This window comes from Phyllostomus hastatus, unplaced genomic scaffold (assembly GCF_019186645.2).
Source record: "Phyllostomus hastatus isolate PE091 unplaced genomic scaffold, TTU_PhHast_1.1 phas_contig_283, whole genome shotgun sequence".
Taxonomy (NCBI): Eukaryota; Metazoa; Chordata; class Mammalia; order Chiroptera; family Phyllostomidae; genus Phyllostomus; species Phyllostomus hastatus.
In genome coordinates, this window is record NW_025333833.1 from 9,348,465 (window position 1) to 9,369,204 (window position 20,740).

General features: G+C 36.4%; 1 protein-coding gene across 4 annotated transcripts in view; it reads left to right on the forward strand.

Moving 5' to 3' along the window:
- Positions 1–20,740, forward strand: part of CEP350 (centrosomal protein 350) — a 112,254-nt gene that overhangs the window by 70,092 nt on the left and 21,422 nt on the right. For 2 of the 4 annotated variants that reach the window (XM_045838707.1, XM_045838706.1), the window contains 5 exons: positions 1,988–2,145; positions 9,554–9,676; positions 10,779–10,978; positions 15,676–15,887; positions 18,631–18,775. In XM_045838707.1, coding sequence (XP_045694663.1) covers positions 1,988–2,145; positions 9,554–9,676; positions 10,779–10,978; positions 15,676–15,887; positions 18,631–18,775 — 838 coding nt within the window. The remainder of the gene's footprint in view (positions 1–1,987; positions 2,146–9,553; positions 9,677–10,778; positions 10,979–15,675; positions 15,888–18,630; positions 18,776–20,740) is intronic. The other 2 variants (XM_045838708.1, XM_045838709.1) reach the window with 1 other exon arrangement.

Genomic DNA, 20,740 nt, shown 5'->3' on the forward strand with positions numbered 1-20,740 from the left:
TCTGCCTCACACTGCTTACTAATACCTAACCTTGCATTACTTTTTAATACGATGAGTATGTTCATCCTAGCACTATGATACAATGATGAACTAGGATACATTTTTATGTATGTGTCTTTATGTATAGTGACAGTATTTTTTTACCATGGAATATTCAAATTTTGGAAGGGGCACATAGCATATATGTAGCTTAAAAATGGTTTCCATTTATGAACTCATTTGGGACAATGAGCCTTTGTTCTTCCTTAACAATCCAAATATATTCCTCAGAATTAATGAGGGAGACTATTTTTGTTCTTGATATTGTATTTATTTCTGCTCTCTAACATTAATATGATGATACATGATTCAAAGGAGATACTCAGATAAAAACAAAATTTGGGTCTGTTCTGAGACACTGTAAAGTGTTAATATAGCTAGTGTTGAAAAACCCAACCTACATTGCAGTATAGTTAAATTACTCTGATGTTCTCTGCTTTGATTTTTAAAATACACTTTAAATTTTGAAACAATCTTAAATTCATGCAAAATTTCTACCACAGTATAAAGAACTCTGTTTTCTTGAGTTGAGAGTATGTTGCTAACAGTTGACATTGATACATTACTACCATGTAATCTTCAGACCTCAGTCAAGATTCTCCAGTTGTCAGAGTAATGTTCTTTTTATCGAAACATGAGCTCAAAAGCACATCCTGCATTTAGTTTTCATGTCTGTTTGGTTGCCTTCGGTCTGGAAAAGTTCTTTAACTCTCATGACCTTGACACTTTGGAAGATTACATGCCAGTTATTTTGTAGAATGTTTTCCAACTTGGGTTTGTCTAGTTTTCCTTGTAAGTAGATTCAGGTTGTGCATCTTTGGCAGGAATATCACATACGTGTTCTTCTCAATGTTGTGGCACCTGATTTAGATTTAACCCAGTAATGATGATGTTGCCTTAAGGTGGAAGGAAGGGAAAAAGGAAGGAGCTGGGATCTACTTTGTTTATATTGTTCACAAAGTAAAAACAGTGACCTCCTGGCTGGGTGGCTCAGTTGGTTGGAGCATTGTCCCAGTATGCCAAGGTTGTGGATTTGATTCCCAGTCAGGGTACATACAAGAATCAACCAATGAATGTGTAAGTAAATGGACCAAAAAGATCAGTGTTTCTCTTTCTCTCTCTCTCTTTCTCTCTCTCTCTCTCTCAAATCAATTTTAAAAAGCAAACAAACTTTGCCCTGGCTGGATGGCTCAGTTGGTTAGAGTTTCATCCCATATACTGAAAGGTTATGGGTTCAGTCCCTGGTTGGGGTGCATACAGGAGGCAACTGACTGATGTTTCTTTCTCTGTCTCTCTCCATTCCTCCTTCTCTAAAATCAATAAACATATCCGCTGGTGAGGATTTTTTTTTAAATCATGATTTTTTCAAACCCTCTTCCTGAAAAGTTGAAAGAATAAGTGACTGATATTTCTGATGAACAAATTCATCAGGAATAATGTATTGATTAAACCAATGGCTCCTAAATGTCTTTTTATTATAAACTTTTTAACTTGTGAAAATATTTTCTGTAAGAAATATTTACAGAAAAAAGATCCATTAATCATTGTGATTAAAATAAGTATGTGTTCCCTTCTTTGTGTCTACTCATATATGTTTTATATAGTTATAATGTGTATAATTTTATATTCCTTTTTGAGTAGTTTCATTTTTTAAAATTAGGACATTTAGATACTGGATTACAAATGATAGAAGTTTTCTTGATTTTTTTAATGTCTTAAAAGTTATTACACTTTAATTATATATAAATATGTGTAAAATATACATAACAAAATTTTTATTTTAGCTAGTTTTAAATATGTGATAAAAATTTTGTTAAGTAATACCTAAATTTTGGCTATTTTAGAAATATTGTTTTAAAGATAAACTTAATTTTGAGGAAGTGTTTACGATCACTTTGAAATCTCAAACTCCAGGGAAACTGTACTACTTCATCCCCCTCTGTTGTAGGACTCTCATAGTGATGATGATGCCAAGGAGAATAAGGCAGTCAGCCCTGGCCCAACCGACCTGGAGACCCGCAGCCCTTCCCCCGTTTCCATCTCCAGCAGCGAGACCAGCAGCATTATGCAGAAACTGAAGAAAATGAGAAGCCGCATGGATGAAAAGTAATTCGTTTTTATAAATATTTTGTGTTTACATTGGAAGTAGCAGCAACAAGTAGTATTTTTAATGTACTTCATTAGATTAGATTGATATAATATTTTATGGTTTCAGTAGCTTCTTAACAGAATTAGTAAGTCTGTCTAGAAGTCAGTTAACTATAGATCTGATTAATAAAACAAATATTCTTGTTTTTCATACAGCCAGGTTTCTTATTTTAAAAATCAAAGTAGTATTTGCACATATGCCCATGACAATGTTTTCTTCTTTCTTTCACTGAAAGTTGTAAGTGTGAAATCTGTACCTTCTCTGAAATCTGAAGACAGGTCTACTGACTTGGGGGAGCAACCGCTTAATGGTGTATCCTGGGGTCATCTCGTCCTGAGGCGGTCCGACAGGTGGCAGGCTTGTTCAGATAGAAGAGTAAGACTTAACCTTGTGAGTAGGTGTGGATTGCTCAGTTGCGACCACAAAGACTGAAATTCTGGGGTGTTGAATGATTCGACACTCTACTGTTCTTTTAAAACGTTTCCAAGTATAAGTTTTTAAAGGTTCTTTTAAAGAAAGCTATGCCTACCTAAATGTAGCTCACTTGTATGTCAGCTTTGACCGTATAAAAGGACATTTATGTGAGAGTTTACTCTTTTAAGTTTGCAATTTGAATCACAGATGGAACTTAAGTTTTATCTTGATATCTTGGTGATGTGTACCACATATTACCAAATTTAATAGTGCTCTGTGTTCATAAATATGCTTTATATTCATGAGATCAATCTATGATTTAATTAGCTTCTGAACAGCCAAGCAGTTGTAAGTCAAATCTTAGTAAATATTTGCTGTAGGTGCAGTGTCTTACATTGGGACTGCATTATTGAATGGAGATTGCATTTTAGTAACAATATTGGCATTTCATAACTTAAATATGCCTAAATTGATTATTAAAATAAGTTAAAAAAAATAAGTACAAACTTTAAAAATAAAAAATATAAGCGGGTGAAACCAAATATTCACCAATGTTTAAATATTCCTTTTGGATGATTTCCATGGAATAGACTAATTAAGGCTTCTTCAAATAGGAATTCATTGAAATTTAAACTAGAGGTGCTTTCTTTCATTCCTAATAAAATTTTCCCATACTCTGTTTCGACATGCTGTCTTGCTCCAAGGATCTTTGAATTCAGAATAATCTCTCATAAATTTTCATAACTGATGGACACTTTACATCTGTCTCCAAATGTCTTTGATAAATGTCGGAGGAACGACAGCTAATGGAGTAGTGTCTTCATTGACCCTTTGTTGTCTCTGTCAGTGAGATCGTCATTGCTGGTCTCTGTGAGCGGTAGCCTAATAAGTTTAATCACGTGTGGAAGAAACTGCGAGTCCTTGTTTATCTGTGAGATAGTCTCAGGTGCTTATTTCAGATTTGGTTAAACCTTGACAAATTCAAGGCTGGATTTATTTATTTGTTCTGTTAATTATTTTCTCAGAATTCAAAATATTAAAAACCTAAAATTTTTGTAGTATTGTTCTCCCTTTCTTTATCAACTATTGCAGTAAACTTCTGAGAAGTTTGTAAGAGAGAATAGGCCTTGAAGCATTCGTGACTATTTTTTTTAAATGACTCCTTGATTTGTTGTTTGAAGTGATACAGTTGTATTTATGGGTAGGGATTGGGTGAGGACAGCAGTGGCAAAGAAATTAGCATTAAGGTTGGGATGATGGTGCTGAAATTGGAGAATGAACAGGAGTATTTTCCAGAATTACCAGTACATTGAAAAATATTATAATTATGCAATATTTTTTGATCTTGAAACAAACTAATGTGTGAAAACTAGTTTTTAAACGCCATTCAGATCATCAAAAGCTTTAGAATTAGATCTTCAACTCAATAAATAGTTAATTTTGCTACAGTAGCACCCAATTATAACAAAATCATTTGAGCCTTATTCTGAGGGAAATAAAGAATCAAACATGAATCTTGTTTCAAAGAGTTGATAGTGTAGGTGGAAAAAAAACAAGTATCAGGTTTCTTTAGAGAAATATATATAAGTCAGTTGCTAAGGAAGTTAGTAGAGGGAAGAAATTTGTAATGAAAAGAGTATATCAAGGAAATTTTCATGGATGAGTGTTCAGAATTAAACATACTTTAGAATTAGTACTTTCTAGAATAAGAAAAACAAACAAACATTATTTTTGATTTGATCATTGTGGATCAAGGCAGCATGGACAACTGAAGCCTGTGGTCACCAAACTTCTATAATATCCCTTTAAGTATTTTGAATATTTAAAAATATTCCCAGTTAGAAGTAAATGTACTTAACTTTTTTAATCGAAAAGTTAAACAGCCCTGGCTGCTGTGGCTCAGTGGATCGAGTGCCGGCCTGTGAACCAAAGGGTCACTGGTTTGATTCCCAGTAAGGGCACATGCCTGGGTTGCGGGCCAGGTCCCAAGTAGGTGGTGCATGAGCGGCAACCACACATGGATGCTTCTCTCCCTCTTCTTCTCCCTCCTTTCCCCTCTGTCTAAAAATAAATACATAAAAATCTTAAAAAAAAAAAAAGTTAAACAAATAGCCCTGGCTGGTGTGATTCAGTGGATTGAGCTCCATCCTGTCAACCGAAAAGGTTGCCAGTTCAATTCCCAGTCAGGGAACATGCCTGGGTTGCAAATTTGAAACCCCATTGGGGTACATACAGGAGGCAACTGATCGATGTTCTTCTCTTACATCAATGTTTTTCTCCCTCATTCTCTTCCTTTCTCTCTAAAATCAATTTTTTTAAATACGTCCTTGGATGAGGTTAAAAAAAATGAAAACACATTTTATTTTTACTTATAACAATATAGAATTAAGGAATCATAGATCCAGAAAAAATTTTAAAATGATTTAGAGTATTAGAGTTTTGTTTTAATATCTTTCAGAACCAAATAATAGTAGAACTAGAGTATCATTTAAAATTTAGATCCTTTTTTTAAGTATATTTTATCGATTATGACATTACAGTTATCCCATTTTTTTCTTCCCTTTATTCCCTTCTGCCATACACTCCCCTCCTACCAGCATTCCCCAACCCCCCTTAGTTCATATCCATGGGTCATACATATAAGTTCTTTGGTTTCTCCATTTCCTATACTATTATTCTTAACCTTCCCCTGTTTTCTATGTACCATTTATGCTTCTTATTCTCTGTACCTTTTCCCCCATTCTACCCCTTCCTCTCCCCACTGACACTTTATTGATCAGTGGTCTCCATGTGATCTCCATTTCTGTAATTCTGTTCCTGTTCTAGTTGTTTGCTTTGTTTGTTTGTTTTTTATCTTTATTTCTTTTTAGGTTCAGTTGTTGATAGTTTTGAGTTTGTTATTTTATTTTGCTCTTTGAAATTATAGCATGGTTTTACAATCTGTTGGAACATTCTAAAGTTATATTAACCCAGGGAAAAAAAGGTTCTCATTTATGACACATGGTCTAGCAGTTTGTCATGGTATTTCAAAACAGATGAGGAGGTACTTCAATGGAGAAAGAAAGAATTATAAAATGATGGAACTTGAAGTGCCCTTAGGGAAGTCACCTAGTATAGTCTTTTAGTTTTACAGGAAGAAATTGATGCCCACAGGGATTAAGTAACTTGTCCCAAGTCACACACACAATGGCAGAGATAGAGCTAGAACCTTGCTCTCTGGACTTTAGCCAGCTGAAGTTAAAGTTGAGCTTAGTTGGCCTATCTGCTTTCAGCATCAGGTTTAAAAAAAAAAAACAAAAACTGCACTGGCCCTGGCCAGGTGGCTCAGATGGTGGAGTGTCATCCTCATACATCAAAAGGTTGCTGGTTTGATCACCAATGGCACATGCATCGATGTTTGTCTCTCCCTTTTCTTTTTTTTTTTTAAGATTTTATTTATTTATTTTTAGAGAGGGAAGGGAGGGAGAAAGAGAGAGAGAAACATCAGTGTGTGGTTTCTGGGGTCATGGCCTGCAACCCAGGCATGTACCCTGACTGGGAATCGAACCTGCAACACTGTGGTTCGCAGCCTGCGCTCAATCCACTGAGCTACGCCAGCCAGGGTTTGTCTCTCCCTTTTCTTCTCTGTCTAGAATCAGTAAAAAATATATATGCCCTCCGGTGAGGATTTAAAAAAAAAAAAACTACATTGATAACTTAAAGTTAGTAGAAACTGACCCTTAAACTGGAAGAGTGCCCATTGGCTGATTGCTGGAATTGAATAGCTACATAGGCCAAGTTTAGAGTATGAAAGTGTGATTTTAAAAATGAATCAGTTACTCATGAATTTCTTTTTTTTTTTTTTATATAATAATTTTTTAAAGATTTTGTTTATTTGGAGAGAAGGGAAGGGAAGTGATGCGTGGGTCACCGGCCAGCAGTGATGACGGAACGCTGAGGATGGCTCGTTGAAACGCGAGAGAAAACATGCACAGAGGCAACCAGGTCCTGTGGGGGAATAGGAACAGCATGGCCACTCCTCACGTGGGGAGCGCCTTGGCCACCCTCTCTCCTGGAGGGCACATGGCCACCCTCCCTGGTGGGGAGAGCTCGCCATTCCCCCTCGGAGAGGCTTTTTATGGTTTCGTTTGCATAAGAATTCAGGTAAAAGCTCATTACTCATTGCTAGGAAGTAAGGATCAAACAATAGATAACAAGGAAGTCTGAGGGCCTATTTTGAGTCAGGGTCAAAGAGGTGTAAGACTTTTAAGGAACAAACTAACTTCCTCCCTGGACCCTTCTCATTCAACTGAGAGCATTCTAAACAAAGAAGGTTTCACAGGAATTTACATGTTCTTTCTTAGGCCTTTTCAGCACAGGGCTGCACCACCCTGTTATTGTTTCAGGCTTAGGTGGAGCAAGGGAACTAAGGCAACCAACAGATAAGAGATTTTCTCCCAGATGATGAGGACTCAGGCTATGTCAAAGCTGAGGAGCGAGGGTCCAACACCCCCTTTTGCTGTAGCCCCCAAAGTCCTTTCTTGGGGGCCTCCCATGTGATCATGCCTGTCTTAGATCGTTCCCCCCTTGGGGAATCCTACCCGTCTTTGGCTAACCAACCAAGCTTTGGGGTTCAGTTATGAATGAAGCAGCGCTCCTGCCAGGGAGATAAGCTTTTGTCTCCTAGCTGGCTTACGCTTCCAAGGGCGTTCCCTCAGTCTTAGCCTAGGCGGGGGTTACAGCTTCTGATACCAGGCAGGGCGGTTCCCAACAGGGAAGGAGAAAGAGAGAGAGAGAGAAACAGCAATGTGCTAGAGAGATACATCGATTGGTTGCCTCTCTCATGCTCCCAACTGGGGGCTTGGCCTGCAACCCAGGCATGTGCCCTGGCTGGGAATTGAACCCATGACCTTTCTGTTCAAAGGCTGACACTTAGTCTACTGAGCCATACCAACCAGGGCACTCATGAATTTCCTAAGATTAAACATTATAGGAACATAATCTCCATTTATACTAAATCTATTATACCTCTAATCCTAAATCCACTGTTCTGTTACCATCAGAGGCTTTGTTGGGGTGATGCCTTAACACCAACTATAAAGTGTATTAGTAGCATTTTCTATTAGTAGTAGACATTTATGTCTCTGATTGACAACTTTTGTTTATTTTGTACTCATGCAGCATCTTGAAGGAGTTAACTCTAGTGTGAAGTACTTCTTTTATCTCTATTCAGCTTTTAAAGGATACTCGTCATTTCTAGAATACACATATATTATATAGAGAACATTGCTCTGGGAAGAAGTTCTAACTTTAAGTTAAACTTTCCTTATACTGTTTCTTAAAATATTTTCTCTTCTTTTTCTGTTGGCCATTTCTTTTTGTTGTTTATTTCTAACCTAGAGCATTTGAATATGCTTAATCTTTGCATGTGAAAAAAGATCAGTATTTGTTTTAATTAGAAAAATTTGTTTTAATAGAAGAAATTATCCTTTATTGAGCTGGACAAAAAATTAAATTGTGTCTTTTTACAGTTTATGTTTCAATATTCTACTTTTTGTACTAGGTCATGCATGCATTTAGCAGTTATACACTTAAGAGGGTGGGTGAAGTTTGAATGTTATGAATAGATTTTTTTGGACCTTTTGCCAAGTACGTGTGTTTTTGCATAATATTTTGATACTTGGCATAAAAATAAATTTATTTTACATTCATAAAGAATGGCAAGGAAGATTGCAGTGTCTTACTGAAATTTGGCAAAATTGTTTTCCCTTGAACTTTGGTGTGAAAATCAAGGCAATCCAGATATATCTGTGTGTGTGTGTGTGTGTGTGTGTGTGTAAATGAAGGGGAGTTAAAATATTAAGTGAAATATTAAGTTGTATAAAACACATTGGTAGTCTGTTTTATAAAGATATACATGTAGGCAAGATTCTACATACTTTTTAGAATCCAAGTGACCGGCTGGATTTATACCTAGATTTTCTCACTTCCATGATGTACCGATACAATTCCTTGCCCTTCCAAGGCAATAAATGTTGCCTTGAGCTGTAAGTTGTTGTTCTGTGCATGTGAACAGGAGCATGCTCTGTCAAAGAGAGTTAACTTTTCCATACTGTGACTGGACTTGTTTCTTCATGTATATAATCTATTTACTGTTTAAAATGGAGAGAAACTAGTGGGGTTTTGCTATTTTTATAACTTTAACATATATAATTTTCTTTTAATGTTATGATTGAGCTGTCCATAGCATGATTATTTTAATGGCAGTATTTATTAGGACTAGCTTAGTTTATTCTTAATTCTTATCCTGATAATTTATAAGATGGGTATTGTATATCAGTATTCAAGTATGCCCTTGTTAAACATAAAGCACGATAACTTCCACTAGGTCCTGTTAGTGGCAGTAAGCTTTATGTTGTAGAGGTGAACAGTGTATTTTTAGTATAAGTTGATTTTTAAAATTCTATTATTTTCAAGTTGATCATGATGGTAAGGTTAAATAAGGCAAATGTAGTGCTTTTTAATTTAAGTTCAAGACTTAAAATATATGACAAGGTACAGATATAAAAACCACTTGTGCAAGAGAACATATGTATGTAGAATTGCTGATATGTAGGGTCACATCCATAGTTGTTGTACTCTTATGTTAAAGCTTATTGGAAAACATACTTAGCTCTACAATGTATTTCTCATTACTTTATTCACAAACAAGTAAATTTACCTGGAAGTATAGATGACGGTTAAGCAATATGTAAGAAGAAAGGCACGTTTATTCAGAAATCATTGGTAAGATCTATAAAAGGTACATGTTTTATATGTCACACAGAATATAATACTTGCTTTAACCAAGTAGCTTGTAATGTTCCTCAGGAAACATATTAAAAGTTCTTCACTCAGCTCTTGTGCTTTCCCTTTCTCATTCTTTCTGCCTCTTGATCTCTTGGTTTTAAAATCTTCCTCCTTATTTTGTAGACACTGCTCTCCTGTTCACTACTTCTTCTCTGTCTTTACGTCTCATCACTGGGCCTCTCTCAGTGTCTGTTTTCCCAACCTTCATCCCAAATTCCAGCTGTATATCTACAACCAGTTGGTCAGGTAACTTTGCACCTTTTTCAGTGCACTCTTTGATAGAGCATGCTCTGTTCTTTTTGTTTGTTTTGTTTGCTGCTTTTTTCTTTCTTTCTTTTTTTTCCCCCTAAGAGCCTAGAGGCCTCTTGTCAAATGTCCCATAGAAACCTTTTTGTTTCTACATTAATTTGATGTGCTGACTGTTCAAGAAGTGGAGTGTGACAGTTCCTGTGCTTTATATCAAATGCTTGTTGGATGCCTGGGTGCATTTTTGTTGATTAGCTACCACTACAGATCTAATACGAGTTACATGAGCAGTCCACCTTTTATGAAGCTGCAACGTCTACTTTTGAGAAAAGTTTAATAATAGCTTTTTAACTACTCAAAGAACTTTTCCTAAATCAGTCATTTCTCCTAATGTTTTGAAGCTAAGATATATTGGGCTATTTAATTTCAGAGATAGGGTTAAGCTGAGAAATTTGAGGCATTTGGTGCATCCTTTTACTCCAATAAATAAAGTTACGTTTTTATGTATATGGCATCTGACTAGTGCTCAGTGTTCTCTCCATGGAAAACAGATTAACACCTGACATTGTATCTCTTAGGTAATGGCTCCCAAACTCACTACACCTGAAGCAAAACCAGATTGAATTTGAAAATAAAAGTCAAAATGGGACATGAACATGTTTTTTGTTTGCTTGCTTATTTGGGGGCTTTGGGGTTTGCTTTTTGTTGTTGGTTTGGCCTTTGTTGTTTTGAGTTTGTGTGTTTTCTAGCCTGAGCCTTCACAAAAAATTCCCCATATGTCTTCTTTTGTGAAAAAGAATCACCTATGAAAAAAGAATATATATTATCAGTCATGGTTGTGCAGATGTTCTGAAGATTTTTTCTCTGAATTTACCACTCTTTTTCCTTTGCTACTCTTAAAATTACAAGTAAAACATAAATTCTCTCGTTTTCTAAATAAGTTGGCTCATCTGAGCTTCTGTGATCTCAAAAGTTTTTCAGATGAGGAGTGAGAATATTCTTTTTTACACAGCTTGTTGATAAGGTGATGAGTGATAGCGCTCGCTGAGTGATTTCTGCCTACTGATTTGCTCTCTCACTGTTCTTCGTGGTGTGACCATAGGTTTCTGACCAAGCGGGAGCAGAAACTAATGCAGCGGCGACAGCATGCGGAAGAGCTGCTCGAGTGGAAGCGACGCTTAGATGCAGAGGAAGCAGAAATTCGTCAAATGGAGAAACAAGCTTTGGCTGCCTGGGACACAGAATTAATAAAGCCTAAAGCTCCGAAGAAAGAACTGGAGGAACAGAGAGCAGAACAGAAAGGTAATGTATACTAACTCTGTTCAGATTACAAATGAAAGCCTAATGTAACAAAAGTTTTACTTCATGATTTTTAAAAAACGTTAATGATTAAGGGTGGTGAAGGCAGTAATGTACAAATGCTACAGAAATGGGAAAGTTGAGAGAATACTGTAAATATTTTTATCCTAATATACTTGAAAACATAGAAGAAATGAGTAAATTCCATGAAATGGAAATGAGGTGTTCCATGACCAAATGGAGTTTAACATGTATTAAAAAATTGATGATGTGGTGAATTACTTAGACAAATTAAAGGAGAAAAAAATACATGACATCTTAATGGATTAGATTCAGAAAAGGCACTTAATAAAATGTAAAAAGCATTTGCAATGAAACAAATCTCAGATCAAAGTAGCAACAGAAGGGAACTTTCCTTGTCCTGATATAGGATGCTGTTAACAAAAGCAACGAGCCAACCCTAACACAGACATCATACTTAATGAGGAAACATAGAAGACCTCTTTGGATTTAGAAATAAAACAAAGATGCTTATTTTCACCTAAGGAGTGAAAGGAAGAAGCAAAACTCTTCATTATTATGGGTCATACTATGCAGGTAGAAAATTTAGCATTCACATGTCAGTTACCAGAATTAATAAGTGAGTTTAGCAAGGTTGCTGAATATAAAATCCATAAACAAAACTTAATTACATGTCTGTAGACTAGCAGAAATTGATTAGAAAAATCTAATTTTTAAAAGATACCATTTATAATAGAAATAAAAAAATGAAATATTTAAGAATAAACTTAACAAAATGCATACAAGATCTTTAATGTTTATAAAATTAAGAATTTTTTGATACATGAAAGAAGACTAAAATAAATGGAAATCTTTTCCATATTCATAGATAGATTCAGTGTCATAAAGATGTTAATTCTCCCTGAATTTATCTATTGATTCATGACAATTTAAATCAGAAACCCAGCAACCCTTATGAAGATTTCTTCATAAGGTTTAATAAGCTCATTTAAAATGTATGTGAAAGTGCAAAGAACCAAAAACATACTCACTCCTAAAGAACTACAAAGTGCAAGAACTTGTTTGATGAGATATCGAGACTTTTAAAAGTATAGTAATTAAACAGTATAATATTTGCACAGAGATAGACAAATAGACTGTGAAACAGCCCAGAGGAAAATCCATGCAAAAAAGGAAATTTGACTTTTGACACAGGTAACTTTGCAGAATAGTGAAGAAAGGAGGGACTCTCCGATACATTTTTGTAGGAGGAAAAAATGTAGTTGGATCCCTGCCTGACAATATAAAAAAGATCCATCTCAAAGGGTAAAGAAAAGCTTGAATGTGACAATTAAAACTATAAAACTTTAGAAGATATTCTAAAGAATATCTTTATGACACCAAGGGAGAACAAGATTTAACGTTACACAAAGCAAACACCATACAGTGAAAGACTGATAAATTCGACTTCAATAAATTAGGAATTTCTGTTCATTAATACACCGTAAAGGGAAAATTAGGTAAGAGATTTGCACCACATCAGACTGGCAAAGGAATAGTATCAAGCATATGTGAGTAATTTCTGTGAATGAAAAGTAAAATGGCAACCATATAAAAAATCGGCAAATGAGCAATCACTTCACAAATGAAGAACTCCAAATGATCAATAAACATGAGAAGTTCGATTTCATTAGTTTCAGGGCATAAAAACCATAAAGAAATACCATTGCATACCTGCATACATTTCCCTAAATTTGCTGGCTTAAATTTTTTTTCCACTTCCGGAAATTAGAAATACAAACTCAAGGTGTTGGCAGAACTCTTGGTACCAGGAGATAATTCCTTCATTCCTTCTCCCAGCTTTTGGTGGCCAAACTATAGTCATTCCTTTTATCTGCGTAACTCCAGTCTCGCATAATCACATTTGTGTCTGTCTTCTCTTTTGTCTCTTAAAGAAACTTGTCATGGGCCCTGGCTGGGTGGCTCAGTTGTTTGGAGTATTAGTCCTGTACACCAAAAGGTTGCTGGTTCGATTCCTGGTTAGGATACATACCTAGGCTGGGGTTTGATCCCCAGTTTGGGGAGTGTGTATGGGAGACAACTGATCGATGTTTCTCTCTCTTCCCCTTCCATCCCTTTAAAATAACATATTCTCAATAAACATACTCTCAGGTGAGGATTAAAAAAAAAACAAAAACTCGTTATTGGATTTAGGGCCTAGCCACCACATACTTAAGAAGACCTCATCATAAGATCCTTAATCATATCTGCAAAGACCTTTACTCCAAATAAGATCACATTCACAGGTTCTGGGGGTTCAGACGTGGACATACCTTTGAAGGGGCAGGGGGGTCATCATTCAAGCCATTTACAAGTAACGTATCAAACCTGTTGGTGTGTAGGTGGAACAAAGAGTACTGTTCTACTCCTGGTTTATGTACTGCAGAGAACTGAAGGCAAGTTTTCTAAGAGCTGTTTGTACCCCTGTGTTTGTAGTAGCATTATTTTCAGTAGACAAAAGATGAAAGCCACCCAAATATCTATCAACAGGTGAATAGATTTATGTAAAATGTGGTACATACATGCAATGGAATATTAGCCTTAAGAAGGAAGGAAATTCTCATACATTGTAACAGTAGATGAATCTTGAAGGCATTATGCCAAGTGAAATAAATCAGCTTCAAAAGGACAAATATTTTATGATTGCACTTACATGAGGAACCTTGAGTAGTCAAGTTCACAGAGACACAAAGTAGAATGGTTGTTCCTAGGGGCTGGGAGAAGTGAGGAGAGAGAACTGGGAGTTACTTAAGAGTATAGAGTTTCAGTTTGGGAAGATGAAAAAGTTCTGGTGGTGATGGTCGCACAACAGTGGGAATGTACTTAATGTCACTGAACTCTGCACCTAAAAGTGGCTACTGTTGTAACTGGGGGCCGCATCTGCAGTGTGGCGACAGGTGGACATGCCCCAGCAGCCAGTGCGGCACCAGCAGGAGGTCCTGCCCCTCCCCCGCTGCTGCCCCAGCAGAGGAAAAGAAAGTGGGAGCAAAGAAAGAAGGATCTGAAGAGTCCGCTGATGACATGGGCTTTGGTCTTTTTGACTAAACCTCTTTTGTAATACGTTCAGTAAGAAGCTGAACTCTAAAAAAAAAAGTAGTTAGTATTGTAAATTTTATATTATGTGTCTTTTACCACAACTTAAAAAATTAAATTTTAAACAAGTCAGGCTGTATAGTACAAGGTCTAGAAAGACACACAACACAGGTTTGCCTTGGGGGTGTGGAAATTGGGCAGATGACGGGCTGGGGATGAACCAATCACTCTCCATCCTTCCACATGGTTTGGAGGTGGTTTCTTTGGTACTGCATTCTTGTACTACTTTTGCAATTAAAAAATAAGGGAAAAGGCCAAAAAAAAAAAGAAGAAGAAGAAGACGACTTCCAAAGTCAAGTCTTCCACAGACAGCAGATTGGAGAAGCTTCCGTAGTTTTCTTTCAGGGCAGGTGACCTTCACTTTTATCTTGATACAATCTTTATATTGTTTGCACTTTTAAAGTGAATATATGTTTACCATTATTGAACAAAAAATAAAGTATATTGAGGGACATAAAGCTGAAATGTGGAGGATTCTTCTGTTGCCTAATACCTAAAAATTAAGTCATTTTCTGAACCATTTTGAATTTTATACACAGTCTATCTTAGAATAGATAAATATCCTTGAGGATATTTAGAATTCCTTTCTTCATTTAACCATTCTGATTATGCTAAACATATATGGTATAAAAATATGCCTTCTTAAATTTTGAACTGAAGTGCTTTTAAATGTCAAGTTGTTGGGCCCAAAATTTTAAGTGAGGTTTAGAATTAAGTATACCAAATGTTAGCAGTACTGACCCAAAGTGGGATAGAACCAAATTTTTGTGGACATTATACCTGTAGAGACAAAGAGGGAAAACAGTGTACTTGTATTACACTTGTACAATCTTAAGAATTTCCTGTGTAGCGTCAAATATATTTGTTTTCTTAGAGTGAGCAGAGGCCACAATGGACAGGAAATTCCAGAGGCAAGACAATGTTACAAATTCTGAAAGTGCTAAGTAAAGTTCATAGTGTGTCTCCACTGATGAGCAAGCGGTAGTTTACTCATTTTTATTGCTTTGTAGCATTTCGTTATATAAATATACCATGGATTATTCATTTTACTGTCAGTAGACATTTGCGTTCATTCCAGATTTTGGCCACTATAACAATTCTGCCAGTGACCATGGGCATTTCTCCTGCAGTCCATATGCAGGATTTCTCAAGGATGTATACTTAGGAGGGTGGAGTTGCTAGATCATAGAGTGTTTTCATGTTTTCCAAATTCTACCAAATTGTCTTCCAAAGTGGTTGGTGGGACCAGTGTTCACTCCAAAAGGAGTGTGTGACTGTTATTACTCTGCGTCTTCACAAACACTTGGGGTGCCAGTCACTATCATAGCTGGTCATGTGTCACGGATAACCTTTCAGTCTGTGTCAGCCAAATTCTCAATTAGACTAACAGACGTCATAGCAAGTGTGGCTCATTGAGTGATGAGATTAAAAAACTGTATCTAGGTGCAGTTAGTGAAATCATGTTAAAAACAAACGTGAAGTGTGACAGTGGAGCATTTCCCTTACCAGGTTGTGTACTTCTTCTTGCTTTCCCCCTCTCATCCCAGAAATGACGAGCGAGGCGGACTCACCAGTCCCTTCGTACTCTCGCCTGCACAGCGAAAGTTCCATCCCAGAAGAGTTGGCCAGCCCGGCCGCTGACTACATGCCGTGCGAGTCCACAGCTCAGGAGCGGCCAGGTAGTCCGGACCACAGCTTACTGACCGAGGACATGGTGTTTTCACAGGAACTGGAATCTTCTACTTCTCTTAGTAAACACGTAAGTTTTTGTGTGTTTGTATCTTAAAGCTTTAGGAAAAAACCTGTCTAAAAGGTATATTAGTAACAGTTCTGTTCTTCTATTAATGACAGTGTCAGCTATCACTCATACCTTTAACACACATATATAACATTTGAATAGAAATAAAGCTTTTCATTGACTCCTAAAGATTTATGTATGATTTTTAGCTTTAGCGACATTTATAAAATTACATGCTATTAAGTCTGTAAATATTGAGGTTATAGGAACTTCTAAAGTCTTTGATAAAGACAATGTGTGGGAACATAACAAGTTGCTTTAAAATCTGTGTTTTTTCATATAATAGAAATAATAAGAGCTTAAATCATACCAGTGTGCCTTTTCTACAATGTAGTTAATAACTGTTCTATAACTCATAATCAGAATAAAAGTAAGGTTTCATCTTTTTTTTGTTTTAGATTTATTATTTAGTATTTATTTTTAGAGGGAGAAGGGAGGGAGAAAGAAAGGGAGAGAAACATCAATGTGTGGTTGCCTCTCGTGCGCCCCCTTACTGGGGACCTGGCCTGTGCTCAACCCAGGCATGTGCCCTGACTGGGAATCGAACCAGTGACCCATTGATTCACAGGCCGGGGCTCAATCCACTGACCACATCAGCCAGTGCTCATCTTTTTAAGGCAGATCTGAAATGGTTATTGATTGTAAATTAGAATAATGGTCACTTTGAGAATAAGAATGTTTTCCACATTGTCCTTAATTCTATACTTCATAAATAAAACTTAGCTGGTAAAAATTTAAGCTACAATCTTAACTTTATTCTTTTTAACTTGGTTTTGTAAAGTACAAAAAGGACTTAACCTAACAATATCAAATATTAAATAAACAAAAATATTGTTAAGGCCTATGTTTTAAAAAATTCACCTAAATTAATAATGGAAAATCCTTTGTTAAAGTGTATTTTCATGGATGTGAAGAGAGAATAGCATTTCCCTATTAGAAAATCAATCAGAGTCACATGTATTACAGCACCTGAAAAATTTGGAGGATAAATATATTTTTTTAATCCAATGAAGAGCCCATTCCATGTTCTGCTGCAAAATATAATGCTTTATGCACATATTTGAAAACAGTGCTTTTAGATTATATAAAGCTTATATTTAAATTATCATGTTAGTAATTTCTTGGTTATTATCTGATAATGGGCTTGTTGTATAGATAATTTACTTGTCACATGATTCCTACCTTTCAGGAATTTACATGTAAACTATGCCTTTTGACACAGTCTTATTATTTTACTACTTTCTGTAAATTGATAAGATTTTACCTACATCCTTACTGAGGTTTGGATAGCCATCATCATCTGATCAAATACCAAAAAATAGATTTTTTTCCTCACAAAAATATATATATATCAAGGAAATCAAAACTAGTGTGCCTTAAAGTGGTTTCTGTAATAAAAACCAGTATCTGTCGAGTGCTTACTTACCAAGTGCCAGGTGGTATGCCAGGTGCCGTATGCAGGTTGCCCTCGCAGTGCTGTAGGTGCTGCATTAAGCCCCACCCTGAAGCCGAGCAGGCTGGGAGCCTTGCCCAGAGTCACAGGGGCACGAAGTGATGAGAGCCACCAATCAGGTCAGGCGTTCTCACTTCCATTTGATGTCAGGGCACAAATTATGTCCTTTGTAATAATCCCTTGTGGGCAGTCTTCTTTTGCTCTATTTTCTTTCCTTCCTCCTTCTCTCCCTTCCTTTCATAAAAGTAGTACACATTTGGCATTTAAAATTTTTTCAGCTTTTTTGAGATATAACGGACACATAACACTGGATGAGTTTAAAGCCTATAGCACAGAATGACATGACGCACATCTCCTGTGAAGTGGTTACCGTGCCGTTTAGTTAACATCCATCACCTCATATAGTTACAGAAATTTTTTCTTCCTGGCTGTAAGAACTTTAAGGAATTACTGTCTTAGCAGCTTTCAGGTACGCTGCACAGCGGTGTTCGCTGCAGTCATCCTGGGGTACGCTGCACAGCGGTGTTCGCTGCAGTTATCCTGGGGTACGCTGCACAACGGTGTTCGCTGCAGTCATCCTGGGGTACGCTGCACAGCGGTGTTCGCGGCAGTCATCCTGGGGTACGCTGCAGCCACAGTATTTACCTTGTGACTGGAAGTCTGCTTCAGACCATCTTCGCCCAGTTCTCCCCTGCCTGTCCTCTGTTTCTGGTGACCGTAAATCCGATCTATGTTTTTGTGAGTTTGGGTTTTTTCAATTCCACATATAAACGAAATCACACAATATTGTCTTTCTCTCTCTCTGACTTAATTTCACTTGGCATAATGCCCTCGGGATCTGTCCATGTTGTCAGAAATGATATATCACATTTCCCTTTATTCATTTATCTGTTCATGGAGAGCTGCCATATGATCCAGCATTTCCACTTCTGGGTATATGTCCACGGGAAATAAAATTGCTACATTGAAGAGATACCTGTACCGCCAACTTAGTATTTTTTAAATTAAAGAGGATAAATATCACTTACAAAATCTACTCCTAGTTTATTTAGTCTTTTAAAGCATGCTTTTTATAACATTTTTCTATACCTTTAAAAAAATTGAAGTCTTATTTTTTGTAAAATTTATAAACTGTTTTCACTTTTTATGTCATAGTTATTTAAAATTTTTTGTAAATATTAGTATCTCATGTTTAAATAAAGTTTACAACTATTCACAGAACAGTTCCCATTTGGTTTTCTGTTTGAACAGTCACCTCCCAAAAGCTGCGCATCTGTGTCAAAGCAAGATACTAGCAAAGGAAGTCACAGGACTGGAGGACAGTGTCGTCTCCCTGTCAAGTCCCATCAGCCCTATTCCAGTTGGTCAGACGAGTCATTATCTATGACCCAGTCAGGTGAGACTAATGGTGGAGAGTTTTTTACTTGGTACTATATTTGAGATTCTCTTGATAAGTTTTCTCTAACTATATGCTGGTATTATGTTATCCTTGGTTGCATTTGCTAAGTGTTTTTTCTTGCCAAGAATAAATTGCATAATTCTTTACCTTTTACTGATAAATACACCTCTGATTACACCAAACATGACAAACTGTTATGTCCTCTGGTGTTCATAGGCATCATGTATTCATCAGGCATTTGTAGAATTTTTCCCACGTGTCAGGCATGCTTCTGTGTCCCCATAGCACTCTGTGCTTCCACCTGTTACGTCAGACAGCACAGCATTGCAACCAGGCGTTACCCAGCAGGTCTCCCCCCCAGAATGTGGACTTCTGGAAAGGAGGGTCTGTGTTGTGTTAACAGTTGTAGCACCGGAGCCTGGCGGGTACTTTGCATTGCATGTGGTAGGACTGTATTAAATGTTTCTTGAGTGAATTAATGACCATAAGGAGAGACGGGAGGCAGAAGAGCAGGATGGCGTGAAGCTCAGAGGAGGAGAAGTAGGGAAGAGACTGCAGCTAGCATTGGGGAGCATTGTCTGTTTTCCCATAACCTCTATCCTATTACAAATCTCTACAGTAAATAGATTTTGAAAGAAGGAGCAGCCAGCCTCTACTTTAAGAGACTTCAAGGAGCTAGTTCATCTTGGAAAGTATATCTAGAGAGACAATGTTCAGTTTGTGTCAGATTCTGAGGAAGATTAATACCGTATGGAGTGCATGCCTTCTGAGCTCATTTTCAGTTTACTTGAGTAAGCATTTAGTAAAGGAAAAGCAAAAAATATGCATATTTTTTGGTCTTTGATTCTATTCTATACCTTCTTTGTTTTCAATGTTTCAAACAGTAGTAAATCATGGAATTTTTCCCACACCTGTATTTATAGACCTCCCTTTTTCTTTGAATAACTGAATAATATTTCAAAGAGTAGATATACCATAGTTTATGTGATCATTTCCCTAGTGATGGTCATTTAGATAGTTTCAAAAAATTTAATTGCATATTATGTTGTAATAAACATTATATAATATGTTTATATGTTCTTGTTCAATATCTCAGTAGGAATAAATTCTCAGAAATGGAATTAATGGGTCATCCCAGTTGAAGAATCAACCAGTGAACGCATAAATAAGTAGAACAACAAAACCCAAAATTTCTCTCGCTGTCTATCCCTCCCTCCCTTCATTTCTCTCTCTAACATTGATTTTATAAAAACCTCTAGTTAAAAAAAAGAAAAATATATTTTATAGATAAAAATTGTTTTAAAAAAGAAAGCTATTAATATTGTTACATGTTTGCTTTCATGTGCTCTGGTCAAGTCCTTGCCTATAGAGTAACACGTCAGTAGACATACACTTGATACTTGGAAACATGGGTTCTTATCTTGGTTTTATTACTTGCTGGTGACTTCACGTTTCTTTCGCGTATTTGGATAATGTCTTCCATCTGGAGCAATGGATAAGTTTATACACCAGGATTAATGATGATATTTATAAGATTCTGTTTCTTTGGCAAGAATAGTTTTAGAAAACTAGCTCCAAGATTTCTGAATTATAGATGCTATGTAGGTATTCATGATGACAGCATTATATATAGTATTTATGGAAGTAATAAATTTTAATACAGCAAAATTATATAATACCTTTTTCACTTAAGTGATAGTTTGTTTTCTAACAAATTAATATAGTCAGCATGTGTCAAATAATCAGAAACTTAACTTTTAATTAAGTTATTCTGTCCATGAGGTTATTCTGTCTTGACATGTTTCAATAAACTGAGGTATCACTTACCTGCCACTTCTGCTTTCCCCCACCTCCCAAAAACCCTGTAGGAGAGAAGGCCGTAAAGACAATATGTTCATCTAGAGAGTTGCTTGGGAAAAACAAACAATTTGCAGAGATTCCCTTATATGTTACTGATGATGA